Genomic DNA, 14508 nt, shown 5'->3' on the forward strand with positions numbered 1-14508 from the left:
GAAGCAGTGCCTGTGGCCACCAGAGACTGCAGTATATCACACTAGAATGAAAGTTACAGGCTAATCCTTAACTATAGAGCGACTGTTAACAGGCTACTTGGTGAATTCCGGATGTGTTGCAGTCTGTTTCGAAGGAGCCTATTGGCCTATTTTTAAGAGATTGTTGTGCTCAGCAATAATTGAAGCCCACAGTTACACCTGCTGCTATGATTTGACATTCTGTCGGCTGCTGGGTGGGTATCTCTCTCTCTCTCTCTCTCTCTCTCTTGCTCTCTGGGCCCTCAGCTCAAGTCTTTTTTCCCAGATGGAGAGAATTCATATATCGCTGGACTTGTACATGTCTGAGAGGAGCCTGGTGATGGGCACGTTGCCGATGGTCTTCTTGAAGAACACCTCCTCTATGGTGGACGGGCCCACAGAACGCAGCGCCGGCAGGAGCAGCAGCAGCTTCCCGAAGCGACACGGCTGAGTCGGGTACCTGAAACACATCCACACACACCTGGGGTCAAAAACATGGAGTTTCTCTCTCTCTCTCTCTCTGTGTCTCTCTCTGTCTCTCTCTATGTCTCTGTGTTTCTCTCTCTCTCTCTCTCTCTCTCTCTGTGTGTCTCTCTGTGTCTCTCTGTGTGTCTCTCTCTCTCTTTCTATGTGTCTCTCTGTCTCTGTCTCTGGCTCTCTCTCTCTTTCTCTCTCTCTCTCTCTCTCTGTGTGTTTGTCTCTCTCTCTGTGTGTGTCTCTCTCAGTGTCTCTCTCTCTCTCTCTCTGTGTGTGTGTCTCTCTCCCTCTCTCTCTCTCTCTGTTATTAACGCACACCTGTGGTACAAATAGCTGCTAATTAAAAACGTGGTTCAGCTGTCGCACCTGCGCACAATTACCGGATGCCACACAGTGACTTATTGCCTCGTTAACTTTATAATGAATCTGGCTGCTCATAGTTACCTGCAGGAGACGGTAAGTGAGAAACATGATACATATTATATAGATTGATTGAGTTATTGATTATTACCTGGTGTGAATGTAGCTGTTGAGAGTGAGCTGTGCCTCGTCTTGTAGTGCAGCGATGGCGCTGGCGTTGCGGAAACTTCTTAACTCTGTGTTGCCATGCGTTGGAACTGTATAAGACAAAGGCGTAAGGTTATTAAAAGCTATTGAAAAAAATATATTTTTCTGTAATTTCCCTTCCTTCTCCAGAATGCAGAGAAGCTTCAGGGCTCTTTACAGTGAAATACTTTGAACCCTCGTTCGGTTAAATGAGAATACTGTGGGAAAATACTGCATTGAGTCAATAGTACTCACCGGCTTTAAATGTCACGATACATTTCAAACAGGCGAACTCTGTTGCGTCGAGACGCATCTGTCTGAATCTGGTGACCACCTCCTGAAGTGCTTGTATCTCAGATATGATCTTATTCATCCGCTGAGACTCCGTGTTTTCAGTGTTCATTCCTACCAAATAAACATGGAGAAAATGTCATTAAATGCAGTCACTGACTGTAGTGCTAACACATTTACATGTGCAGCTCATGATGATCTAGTCAAGATGAGGAGCACCTTCAGCCACAGACTCATCCCCCCTCGGCACAACACAAAGCGCCTGGGTCAGTCCTTCATGCTGGTAGCCATCAGGCTCCACAACCAAGGCTGACCCCCATATGAGGACTTTAAGAACTTTAAACATGCACAATCTGCCTTTAAACATGCACTATCTACCTTTACACACCATCTTTGACTCTAACCACTGCCGCACTTTACACTTACTTTACACTTTACATCCTATATACCACTTTATAGACTGCACATATGCACATGATGCATTTGTTTATTGACGGACTGCACACACTATATTCACCAATTCACTCTGTATCATTTATATCTATTTATTGTTTTTATAATTTTTGTATACCTTTGCCTCTCCTGTGTTTCACTCTTTTTGCTGATGTTGCTGCTTTGACAACTGAATTTCCCTCTGGGGATTAATAAAGGTTCATCTTATTTTATCTTATCTTATCTTATGAGGCCTGTTAGAGGCCTGTATTCAGATAAGCTTCAGTCTCTCGTGCCTTGTTACATACCAGAAACAGCCAGCAGAGTGGTGGAGTCCACAGGAATGGCCCACTGCGCGATGCCCAGAACAAATAATTCCCTCCATGCGTCCTCCAACAGAATCAGCTGCAAAGAGGAATAGTTTCGGTGTTATTCAACTGTATACTAACTGTACACCACAATGAATCAATGATTTATTGCAAGTTAAACTGTTTTGAATCTTATTAATGCAATAGTAACTTGTGCGTAATGATGGGTATTTTTCTTCCATATTGCACACAGAGCAGTTAGTTTTGTTAAGGGGTTGTGATTTGATATAAAAATCGTTTAAACTGAAATTAAATCAAATCAGAAGCGTCATTTAAAGGTCCCATATTATAAAAAAGTGAGATTTTCATGTTTGTTTATTATAAAGCAGGCTTAAGTCCTATATAAATACTGTGAAAGTATCGAAACACTCAATCCACAGGGAAATACATACAGCCCGTATTCAGAAACTCTGTATTTGTAACAAGCTGTCAGGATTTCTGCCCATTCGTGATGTCGAAAAAATGTAGACCCTTTACACAATTTTAAACGTAAACATTCTAAATGTGTCCCAGTTTATTCCTGGTTGCAGTGTATGTGAATGTCATCAGCTGACAGGAAGTGCACATGGACCCAAACTGTTGCTTAGCAACGCAATTCTGTTGCAATTCCGTCAAAATGCGCTAAAACGGAGCATTTCAGACAGAGGGTAAATACAGGCATATTCAGGCAGACAGTATGAGGAGAACAAAGGTTTTTTTGAACATAACAGAATGTAAACATGTTCTAGTAGAAACACAAAATACAAGTATGAACCTGAAAATGAGCATAATATGGGACCTTTAAGGACCAAATCGACTCTCGTTAAAAGGCCCTGCAGGATAATGTGTGTACCTGGTCAGATAAAGGGAGAGTGGAGAATGCAGGAACACTCTTCGCCCACTTGATGCTCATGAAAAGGAGGCGCGCTGCTGACTCGCACACAGACTCCGTCGCCACCTCGTAGAGGTACATGGGGGTGCCACTGACTTCATGGGGATACTGAAAGAGATCATCATCATCATCATCATCATGTGTCATTTTATGTTAGAGAGAAATACAGTTCACAGAAATGGTGAACAACAAAGGTCAAATTCCAAGCCCCAGCACCTGGTTTTATAATGATTAGTGTTGCTTGTGATGGATTTACAGTGAGAAATCTAATAGGCGGATTTACAGGCTGCTAAATCTGGACAAGAATTTCAACTTCTAACCCTTACGGAGGAAAAACTGTAATCCTATAATAACATTTGGGAAGGCTATAATACAAAATATCCACGGAATATCATAAACTATTGAAGGAATTGATGATAAATTACATTAAATGTTATAAATGACAAGTAAAAACTAAATAAAGCACAGTATATAGATTGATCAGTACACTGATTCTCATTTATTTGGAGGTGAAAAACTAAGCATTCTAGCCTCATAAACTTACTATTAAATCCTGGGAGAAAAAATAATAAAAATAATAATAGTTTCTATTAAAATATTTATTTATTTATAATACTTTATTTAAATATTTTTTGTTGTTGTTATTTTTCTTTTTCCTGTTTGTTGGTTTTTTTCTTTTCTTTTCTGTAGCTGCTTGCCAATTTTGTATTGATTAGTACATGGACATTTGTGATTATATTTTTTTACTCTGTTGGTGATCTATCAATTTGTAACCCCACCCTACACTGTTAAGAATGTCCCAGTAAAATAACAGTAAAGAACTGGCAGCAGGGTTGCCTTTATGCTATTGTAAAATTAACATTATTATACTATCTCTGAAATTTTCAGCTTTGTACTGTTAATGTAAAATACAGTTTGAACTGTTTTTTTAAAAATTAATTTCACAGTATTTTAAAGTTAATTTACTGTTTAAAGATACATTATATAGCTGTTTTTCACCTTTCTTTTACATTATCTTACTGATTTGTTTTAATGCACTATTTAGGTTGTATTTTTTACATACATTTTAATAAACATTATTTTTTGCCTAGATGAATAGACTTAGCAGGTTACAGACATAGGAATAGTCACACTAAATACAATCAAAGGCACTTAGGAAAAATGCTAGACTTGTTGACACTTTTCCCAAAATGTCTGTCTATAGCTGGCTACAAGCACAGAATGCAAACCAGAACAACATGTAAGTGAAGAACAATAAAGCTAATTCACTGATTTTACAATCATGTACAATGTACAAGCCTCACATGTGCAGATCAGGTCCCAAAATGTCAACAAATAATGCATGAAACTGTTACTGATGATACTTTAGACAGTTGATCAGCTGTAAAGTGCTGTTTTTTAAGAATGCATTATAGTTAAAAAAACGGCCTATGAGCGTAATTTAACAGGTTTTCTTTTATATTAACAGTAAAGCACTGTTTTTAGCAATAACAGGTTAATACTGTTGAAATCCTGCTGTAAATTAACAGCAATTAGTTACAGTGTATATAATTATGCTTAAATACCGATACAAAATTGCTCACAAAAAAAAATAACAGTTTGCCCATAATATACCTTGGGAGTGGGTTGTGCCAGCCCCACCATGGCCTGTCTCTCCGGCGTGGTGGCCACTCCGCTCATCTCCAGGTTGTGAGGCTCCAGCTGCGTGACAGTGGTGAAGAAGGGAGGGCCGGGCAGAGAGGATCCTGGGAAATGGGTCGATGATCCGTTCACCTCTTTGTGGCCCCGGAAATACAGGGCGACCTGTTTGCGGATGGTGGACGTCCGAGGCCCCCTCTCGTGTTGAACGGCTGTGAAACGAGACACAGAGTGAAGGAATGTTTATTTAATCTAATTAGTTTATTATAGTTTAAGTGTTATATAGGTAAAGCTTGACTCATGCAGAATTGTATCAATACTATACTTGAATGTTTTCTGCATACATGTGGATCACCTTACACCCGTTGATTGATTATTTGATTATATTTTTATCCAAAGCATCCGTCTGCCACATGGCCTGATTTAGCAGCTGTCATAAAGTCATAAAGAGATTTTGTTTTGATTTTACTCTATAATTACCCAATATTAATTAATTGTAATACTACAACTTGTCATTATATTGATTTTGCTCATCTTACTTTACTGTTATTTCCTGACAATTTCTGCACATTACTACGTACAATGTTAAAGGGCTATGACGCTCCGACCTGATTCCACACAACAAGTTTTTATTAAATGTCCAGGTTACATCCAGTATAACTGTTGTTTCAACAGCATTTAAATGACTATATTTCATCATTGGAATACGGTCATTTAATAACCCTGATTCTGGGTCAGAGCTATTCATGATATCATTAAATAATGTTTATGCTGACGTTGAATAAACTATCGCATTTAGCTCACTGATTGGTTGATCGGAGATCATCGTCTTTGATGTTATGACTGGCTTTATGACAACACAGACGTCATGACTGACGTCACAGTCCTCGCTCGAAAAGTTTACTTATAGAACCCGCGCTGCGATCAGGTACAAATTTCCTACCTAAGAGATTGCTGGAAAGCTAGGTTGTCCGGAGCAGATCCGGCCGGAACCTCTGCTGTAGGCTGACTGGAAGGTCACTGACTGAAAGGTCACTGACTGGAAGGTCAGCCTAGAGGACAGCTCCTTTCTGACAACTGGGTCAGTTCGGAGTAGAGGCTCGACTGGCTCTCCTCTGAGCTACATGAGGACTATCAGTTTTTTCTAAAGGGGAAACCCGTGAAGGGGATTGGCTGGAAAGCTAGGTTGTTCGGAGCAGATCCGGCCGGAACCTCTCCTTTAGGCTGACTGAAGGTCACTGAAGGTCAGCCTAGAGGACAGCTCCTTTCTGACAATGCGTCAGTCTGGAGTAGAGGCTAGGACCGGCTCTCCTCTGAGCTACATGAGGACTATCAGCCCTTCTCACAACAGGAGCCGCGGGGACCAGGTTCAGACCTCCTCTGGAGAGAGAGCCTGGTTAGTCTCAGGACTGGTCGGCCGGATTGACTGAGAAGTAACAGGTCTGGTCAACGACCAATGATCATGACTCATTGTTGCTCTTTCACAATGAAAAGTTGGAGAACAGTTTTCTGTTTACGTTTTCTTTCTTAACTTACCCTGCAAAGCCCAAATGCGTTGTCCTTTCCCTCAAACCAACATTCGCGCACTCACAAGCCGATCCGGTTACCTGCAGTACTACAGCAGGTAAACAGGAGCAGAGCGCGCCGCGCTGCGGGCGCTCCAAACTAACTACGCACACGCGCATCAAATCCATTTAATTTTATTTAGTGTGCCTATTCCTATGTCTGTAACCTGCTAAGTCTATTCATCTAGGCAAAAAATTATGTTTATTAAAATGTATGTAAAAAATACAACCTAAATAGTGCATTAAAACAAATCAGTAAGATAATGTAAAAGAAAGGTGGAAAACAGCTACATTATGTATCTTTAAACAGTAAATTAACTGTAAAATACTGTGGAATTAATAAAGTTCAAACTGTATTTTTCATTAACAGTACAAAGCTGTACATTTCAGCGAAAGTATAATGATGTTAATTTTACAGTAACATAAAGGCAACCCTGCTGTCTTTACTGTTATTTTACTGGGAAATTCTTAACAGTGTGTAATCTATTAATTCTCCCACAGAGTAAATAACATCCCCCTTTAAAACAAGTAAAGAGAAGCTAATTATCAACCTGTTGCTTCCTTTCAGCCTTCATTAACAGCCTTAATACACTCCCATCCGAGTTGCTGCACCTCCAACCCAAACGCCACAGCATGGCGTGTCTATGCCCCAAAGTGATAATTCAATTAAACCCATTTACCGTCTTTATTCATGTTCACTTCTAGACACTTTTTCAATCGGCACGCTCGGCACTGGTTTCTGTGAGTTTTGTCTACAGGACAGCCACCCTGCACAGAGAGAGAGAGAGAGAGGAAGAGAGAAAGGAAGAGAGAGGGAGAGAGAGAGAGAGAGGGAGAGAGAGAGGGAGAGAGAGAGGGAGAGAAGTTAAGAAATTAGGAACAAATTCTTTACAAAAATTAAATGTAAACTCCAAGATTTCGATTCCCTCTCTGATCAAGATACAATACAACATCTACTTGGAGAAAATAGTTTCATCGCCATATAAGCTGCAGGATATGTCAGTGCATGTCACAGCCTAAGAGACAACCACAACGACCACACATAATAGATGTAACTCACACTCTGCCTTTTATTTACTCCTCTACTTAATGTTTTTTTTTTTTTTTTCTACATTTATTCTTTGATATTGCAATATATTAATTGTTTTTTATTTGTTTGTTTGTTTTATTGACACAACAAACATTAATTACTTTATTGTTTTCTTACATTTACATGCATGTTCTTTTTAAAATATCTATATATTGTGATTTGCTTAATGAATTGTATATATGTATATAATAATATATATATATATGTATGTTTTTGTTTTTATTTTGTTATTTTGTTATTTTTATTTATTATTGAATTGGCGCTTTGGCAATATTGTTCACCTGACAGTCATGCCAATAAAGCAAATTGAATTGAATTGAGAGAGAGAGAGAGGGAGGAAGAGAGAGATAGAGAGAGAGATAGAGAGAGAGAGAGTTACAGCCTTCAGTGTGTCTCTCAGCTTGCACCACCGAAGGCTTCTTGCTATTCTCCTCCTGGGAGGCCAATCTCCAGGTGAAAGATCGGCCTATTATCGTGTAGTTATCGAGCTGCTCCCCTGCGGCTCCTCATCCCAGGAGGATAAGTACTCCATCCCGCCCTCTGCTGCCTAAATCCTCGCCTTCCGAGTCATCACATTAGATTGGATTACACCTGGTACATTATAGCAGCGCGCTGTTTAGCCCAATACCTAATGGTGCAGGCATGACACAATTAGGCTCATCAAGGGAGACTTAACACAGCGCCAGAAGGGAAAAGCGAATGGAATGGAATAGAATGGAATGGAATGGAATCTGCGCGTAAAGTGCGCATTCCGTGCGTAAAGCTGGTAATGGGTTTTTGGATGATGACAGGGACGTCTTGTCACTTAAATCCTGAAGAATACAAATAAGTGTTGGGACAAGTGCAATAACTGTAGATTATTGATATAATATTACTGAGTGATAGATTATTAGGTTCAAATCACTACAATTTCCTGTTTTGTTTGCAACTTGCTTGATTCTCCTTCCTAAAAATTATGCAAACACGACACCATCAAAGTGTTATAGAGGTTGCACCTTTGCCACATGGCCTGTGTGGAGGATAAAATTACTTAAATTAGAATATATAAGAAATAAGTATAAGAGGCCTCACCTGAGAGCCGGATTTACAGACGTACGTCCTGTTTCTGCGGATGCTCCTCTTGAAGAATCCCGAGCAGCCGTCGCAGGCGTAAACACCGTAGTGTTTCCCAGAGCTGCGGTCACCGCACACTTTGCACGGGATGTCCAGAATCCGACCTGACAAAAAAAAGGCCCATATTTCAATTAGATATACCATTCACTGAATCATCACTCGGCTCAGTTTTAAATGAATGAATAAAACATGTCATAAAGTGAATATTGAACATCTGGATAAATTGCAAGAACCGTTTCCAAAGTTGACACAAAACTTGAGAAAGTCGTTGCTTCACTGAGTTTTGTAGTTTATTTCTGGAGCTGCCAGGTTATCTGCCTTTTAACATGCACTATCTGCAACCATCTTGGACTCTAACCACTGGCACACTTACTTTACACTATACATCCTATCTACCACTTTATAGACTGCACATATGCACATACTACATTTATTTATTGCACATACTACATTTATTTATTGACACACTATGTTCACCCATTCACTCTGTATCTTTTATATCTCTATTTATTGTTTTTATAATTTTTATATACCTTTACCTCTCCTGTGTTTCACTCTGTTTTGCTGATGTTGCTGCTTTGACACCTGAATTTCCCTCCGGGGATTAATAAAGGTTCATCTTATCTTATCTTATCTTATCTTAAATTGGCACTGTGGACATATAGTAAATGCCAAAAATGAGGCCCATGCATATTTCAATTAGATACCATTCACTGAATCATCACTTTGCTCAGTTTTTAAATGAATAAAATGTCATAAAGTGGCATCGTGAATATTCAACATCTGGATAAATTGCAAGAACAGTTTCCAAAGTTGAACACAAAACCTGAGAAAGTCGTTGCTTTACTGAGTTTTGCAATTTATTTCTGGAGCTGCCAGGTTATCTGCGTAAATTGGCACTGTGGACATACAGTAAATGACAAAAATGAAGTCGTTTTACAAAGTGGAGCTATGGACAAATCGTCCTACAAATGACTTTAAATGAATAAAATGTCATAAAGTGGCATCGTAAATATTGAACATCTGGATAAATTGAAAGAACAGTTTCCAAAGTTGACACAAAACTTGAGAAAGTTTTGAGTTTTGCAGTTTATTTCTGGAGCTGCCAGGTTATCGTGCGTAAATTGGCACTGTGGACATACAGTAAATGCCAAAAAATTAAGTCGGTTTACACCATGGAGCTATGGACAAATCGTCCTACAAATTACTTGTTTTTTTTTCCAATAACCCAACAAAACACACTCTGGTGCACACAAAAAGGAAAACTTCCAAAAGGAAAAAAGAAAAATCTGTAAAACTCAAACACTAACTGCATCAATCAAACCAAACAACAAAGATATATATCACAAAATTCTGTTAGCAATAACTTATTTCACATCATGCAAGTTAAAAAAAAAAAAAAGTAAAATTAAGGACATGAAACACAAATATAAGATATAAGATTTCCCCTCCCTCGTTTTCCTCAAATGTATTGGCAAGCATGTTGCATGTCCATTCTGGTTTGGTTGTTCTCTGGATGTGTGTTTTCTTCCTTTTTTTCACTCGAGTTCTTCTGATATAGTTGCTGTTTTTTTTTTACTTGATGAGGTAAAAATGAAAGAGTGAAGTACTGGGATGATGAAGAGAGGGTGGTGGTGGTGGTGGTGGTGGAGATGAGGAGTAGAGAGCGAGAGAAGCTGGACATTGCCTCGAGCCTCGGCCGAGCATGGGAATTCACTGCGCACATTTGCAGAATAAAGTCCGGTGGGAAGCGTCATATCTGAGCTCTCTAAGACAATGGCACCAAGGGCGCACAATGGAGACATTAGGGGAAAGTGTTAACTTAATGATTTTCCCCCATTGAACCTCGTCTGACTGCCTGGATCTCGACAAGCTGCCAACTCCCCCTCATAATGGGACTCGACAGCTGCTTTATCCGGCAGGTCTATAGGCCTCCAGGATTAGGGAGTGACACTGCACCATGAGAATAATGCGCACCAACTCGTTTCACCAACTCAAATGAAGTGTATGTAAATCGACCCCTGGTGTAAGATGGAAAAAAATGTGATTTTTTTTTTTTTCAAAGTATTCAAATCTATGAAAAAGAAGTATATTTGTATGCATATGAGGGGAGTTCTTTTTTTTTTATTCTGGAGGGAAAAGCAAGTCTATGTAATTACACTGACGTTTTGCCACCTGCTCATTGATTCACCAGTGACCCGTCAAAAAGGGTAGCATGGGAATAACTAGTGAGCAGCAAAAAAACAATGACTTCAGGAGGAGAGTTATAGGGCTTCAATTGGCAGATTATTAAGAATCAGAAAGGCCATGCAGGCTTTTTAACTGCTGGACACAATAATTACAATAATAGAGAAAGAGAAGCAACTTTTTATGTAGTATTTATGTCTGGAAGGAGTTTATAGCTGCATGGCCTGTTGAAAGTCATCATGGGAGTCATTTTAAAAAGTCAACCTGCTGTATAATAAGTTAAATCTCCATTTGTAGTTGTCTATCGGTGTGTGTGTGTGTGTGTGTGTGTGTGGCTGTTTTGAATGTTGATGAATGTTTTTTGATACCTTATGATTCTGTAATTTGCTCTTTGTTTTCAATTGTTATGTATGTTTTATGTCTGCAACCGTATAACTGTGGTGCTGCACTATCTTGGCCACAGGACACTCTTGGAAAAGAGATTTTTAATCTCAAAGAGTTTTTTTTACTCCTGGTTAAATAAAGGTTAAATAAATAAAAAATAAATAAGAATATAGATTTTTTTTAAATAAAAAAAAATATTTTTTTTGACTCTATACTCAGTGGAGTCAATTACTGATTAACATATATTTAATAAACCCAAGTCAAGTTCATTTTACGCACTCCCAAAATAATAGTTTTAATCGTCCTTAAATTAAAGATGAACGAAAATTACGCATAAATGTCAACAAGATGAGCTCAAATAAAATATAAATCAGGTGAGAGTCAATTAAATAAAAATGACGCACAATTTTTGTTGTGAAGGGGGGAAATGTATTTAACTTGCCACTATGGGGGTCCAATTCGTCTCCATTGTGTGCAGTAATTGCTTGTAGATATATGGCATATTCCATTAACGTAATCACCATCATGGCAAGAAAAAAAAGGAGTGGAAATAAAGTTTTACTGAGTGCAGGAAATATTTCCACTGACCACCCATAATGCTGGTATGAACCTGGGTGACAGCTGTAATAATGTAGTGTTTGTTCTAATTTATTGGTTATTAACTGTAATTTGAATACATTTGAGCTCCAGCAGGATAAAACAACAGAAGCAACAGTTTGAAGCGAATAACAGGTTTGGACAAACATTGCAGGCAAATGTTAAATTAATATAAATGTCCTATATTTTAAAACACAACAATAATCTACTTCAGGGCCTGTATTATAATGTAAGAGTGATTTAATTTCGATTCAATATGAGGCCTATAACTGCAAAGGTTAAGAAAAAAAAATGTCATCTCAAACGTTAAGCCACAAGAAAATCTCCAATACCACAAGAAAAACAATTTAATTTTAAACCACTGAACACATTCATGATTAATTCATTAAATTATATATATATATTTTACAGTAGAGAAACGCGCGGACGTAGACACATATAGACAGATTATCAATTTGTCTAAAATAGCAAAGCAGCTGTGCAGTTAAGAGAAGAATCTTTTATACAAGCTTTAAAATCATAAATTATTTGTGATTAAATATCTCTATCTGTTTATCACTTTATTATGACTCTTTTATAGAAGTTGCTGAAAATGAAATTACAGGCAACAAGTGAAGCACGAGGAATATTCAGATCATGGACACAGATTATTATTTATTTACCTCTTGAAAGCAACTTTACAAAGATATATATTTCTTAAAAGAGATGTCAGATTGAGGCCGCTTTAATTATCGGACATGGACACAAGTTTACGCACTAACTGTGTAACTGTGTGTGTGTGTGTGTGCTCGAGGAGGAAAAAAACATCTATTCCCACCAGACTCACATTTCTTTAAGAACATGACCATGTTTGCACACCAGCAATATTTGCACTATCTGTTTATATATCATGTTTATTTTTGTTTATAGCTTATTTTGTATATTGTATATTGGTAGAAATTAAATTTTTTTATTCTTATTTTATTCTAACGTTTTTATCTATTCTTTTGTTATAATACTGTTTGACTTGCAACCAACAAAACCAAAGCAAATTCCTAGTGTATACCTCTTACACCTGGCAATAAACACAACATTCTGATTCTGATTCTGATTCGAATTCGAATTCTGATTCTGATTCTGACTCTGATTCTGATTCTGAGGAGTTAAATGACTTAAGTTCGAATGCAGCTTTATGTTCATGTTTTACACTCTATGTGAGAGAAAGTAACCATTATTAGAGCACTTTATTCTAACAACACCAATAATATGCTCCATGCAGAAGCATCAGGACACTTACTTGATTTGACATTCAGAATATCCAGACAGCCACTTGTTGAGCCGGCGGGTTTGCTCATCATGGACACTCGACTTAATGATAATAATAAAGTTGAGAATAATTAAAAAAAAAAAGTCCTTTTTCTCTTCTGGTTCTCGCTGAAAAAAAACAACAAATTGGTGAAACCTGCAGCACTTTTTTCCTTGAAGTCTTTTATGATGAGATCGGAGAGTCCCGAAACTTGACAGAGTAGATCTCCAGATTAAGACACTCGGTTGTTCATTGTGTCAGATGATGTTCGGCTCCGATGTGTCCGGGTCCTTGTAAGAGAGGAGAACCAGACCGCAGCGACCGGTTACCGGCAGCAGCAGCTCTCCAGCTCCGGGAGCAACAACCGGTGCGTAAAGTTGGAGTTGGTAAAAACGCAGCCTGGAGCGCATCCGACTGGTGCCAAGTGCAGAAAAACAGAAAACAAAATCAAATTTGTTGTATTCTGACAGGTGAAAAAAAGCTCGTTAAAACCTGCAACACGATGTGACTTTGTGCTGCAGGGTTCCTCAAATAAAGCCTTGGTAATATTTATGAGAAGTGTCAGTGGGAGGCTGGAGAGGGTGGAGATCTCCACTTCCTTCATCCACTTGGCTTTCTACTCCAAACTCCAGCCTGACGTCACTGGCGTGTGAGGGAGAGTGTGTGTGTGTGAGTGGTCGTGTGAATGTGAATGTGAATGTGTGTGTGTGTGTGTGTGTGAGTGGTGGGAAGTGCCTTGCTCATGGATCAAGAGGCATTGCAAACAAAAAAACACGTGTTGCACGCATGTTTTCTGCAACATTTAGATGTGTTTTAGCTCTAGATTCATTTATTCAGGCTGCATTTCTTCCTTATAAGAGTAACCTCTTACTGGTCTAACATACTTCAGCATATTGTTTATATAGTGGTCAGGATTGAAAGTTTTCTGCAGCATCGTCTTCAATTCAGCTCCATTTGTTATTTTATTTAGAGTATGTGATATTTGGAATTGTGTTCTTGGATAAGGTTTATAATGGGATTATTCATTATAAATCTTATAAGGAAGAAATGCAGCCTGAATAAATACATCTAGATCTAAATGTTGCAGAAAACATGCGTGCAACACGTGTTTTTTTTGTTTGCAATGCCTCTTGATCCATGAGCAAGGCACTTCTGTGCAACCAGACACAATTGTGTTTGTAGGAAATGAGGAGCATGACACTGTTTGGTGTCTGAGCCCCAAAACCCTCCTCTGCACATAATAGAGTAACCTCTTACTGGTCTAACATACTGCAGCATATTGTTTATAGTGGTCAGGACTGAAAGTTTTCTGTCTTCAATTCAGCTCCATTTGTTATTTTATTTCAAGTATGTGATATTTGGAATTGTGTTCTTGGATAAGGTTTATAATGGGATTATTAATTATTATGTGCAGAGGAGGGAGTGTGTGTGAGTGGTCGTGTGAATGTGAATGTGTGTGTGTGAGTGGTGGGAAGTGCCTTGCTCATGGATCAACAGGCATTGCAAACAAAAACGTGTTGCACGCATGTTTTCTGCAACATTTAGATGTGTTTTAGCTCTTATTCAGGCTGCATTTCTCCTTATAAGATTTATAATTAATAATCCCATTATAAACATTATCCAAGAACACAATTCCAAATATCACA

The 14508-nt window shown here is 38.5% G+C and overlaps 1 protein-coding gene across 2 annotated transcripts; it reads right to left on the reverse strand.

Annotated features, from left to right (window-relative positions):
• Positions 1–258: 258 nt before the first annotated feature.
• Positions 259–13717, reverse strand: nr2e1 (nuclear receptor subfamily 2, group E, member 1). 2 transcript variants are annotated; one of them, XM_074616547.1, is made up of 9 exons: positions 12854–13717; positions 8368–8513; positions 6887–6974; positions 4618–4853; positions 2965–3111; positions 2073–2169; positions 1297–1446; positions 1007–1112; positions 259–478 (listed from the first exon to the last, which is right to left on the reverse strand). In XM_074616547.1, exons 1-9 carry the CDS (start codon positions 12912–12914, stop codon positions 316–318), a joined length of 1194 nt encoding a protein of 397 aa, XP_074472648.1. In that variant the 5' UTR covers positions 12915–13717; the 3' UTR covers positions 259–315. The 2 variants fall into 2 exon arrangements, with proteins under 2 accessions (XP_074472648.1, XP_074472649.1); XM_074616548.1 differs by lacking the exon at positions 12854–13717 and adding an exon at positions 12404–12710.
• Positions 13718–14508: the final 791 nt, after the last annotated feature.

This window comes from Sebastes fasciatus, chromosome 18 (genome assembly GCF_043250625.1).
Source record: "Sebastes fasciatus isolate fSebFas1 chromosome 18, fSebFas1.pri, whole genome shotgun sequence".
Taxonomy (NCBI): domain Eukaryota; kingdom Metazoa; phylum Chordata; class Actinopteri; order Perciformes; family Sebastidae; genus Sebastes; species Sebastes fasciatus.

Coding starts and splice junctions, on each gene's coding strand:
- nr2e1 (XM_074616547.1), bottom strand. CDS start 12,914: ATGATGAGCAAACCCGCCGGCTCAACAAGTGGCTGTCTGGATATTCTG. Junction 6,975..8,367: donor TCTGTAAATCCGGCTCTCAG/GTGAGGCCTCTT, acceptor CTCTCTGTGCAG/GGTGGCTGTCCTGTAGACAA. Junction 1,447..2,072: donor CACTCTGCTGGCTGTTTCTG/GTATGTAACAAG, acceptor TTTATTTGGTAG/GAATGAACACTGAAAACACG.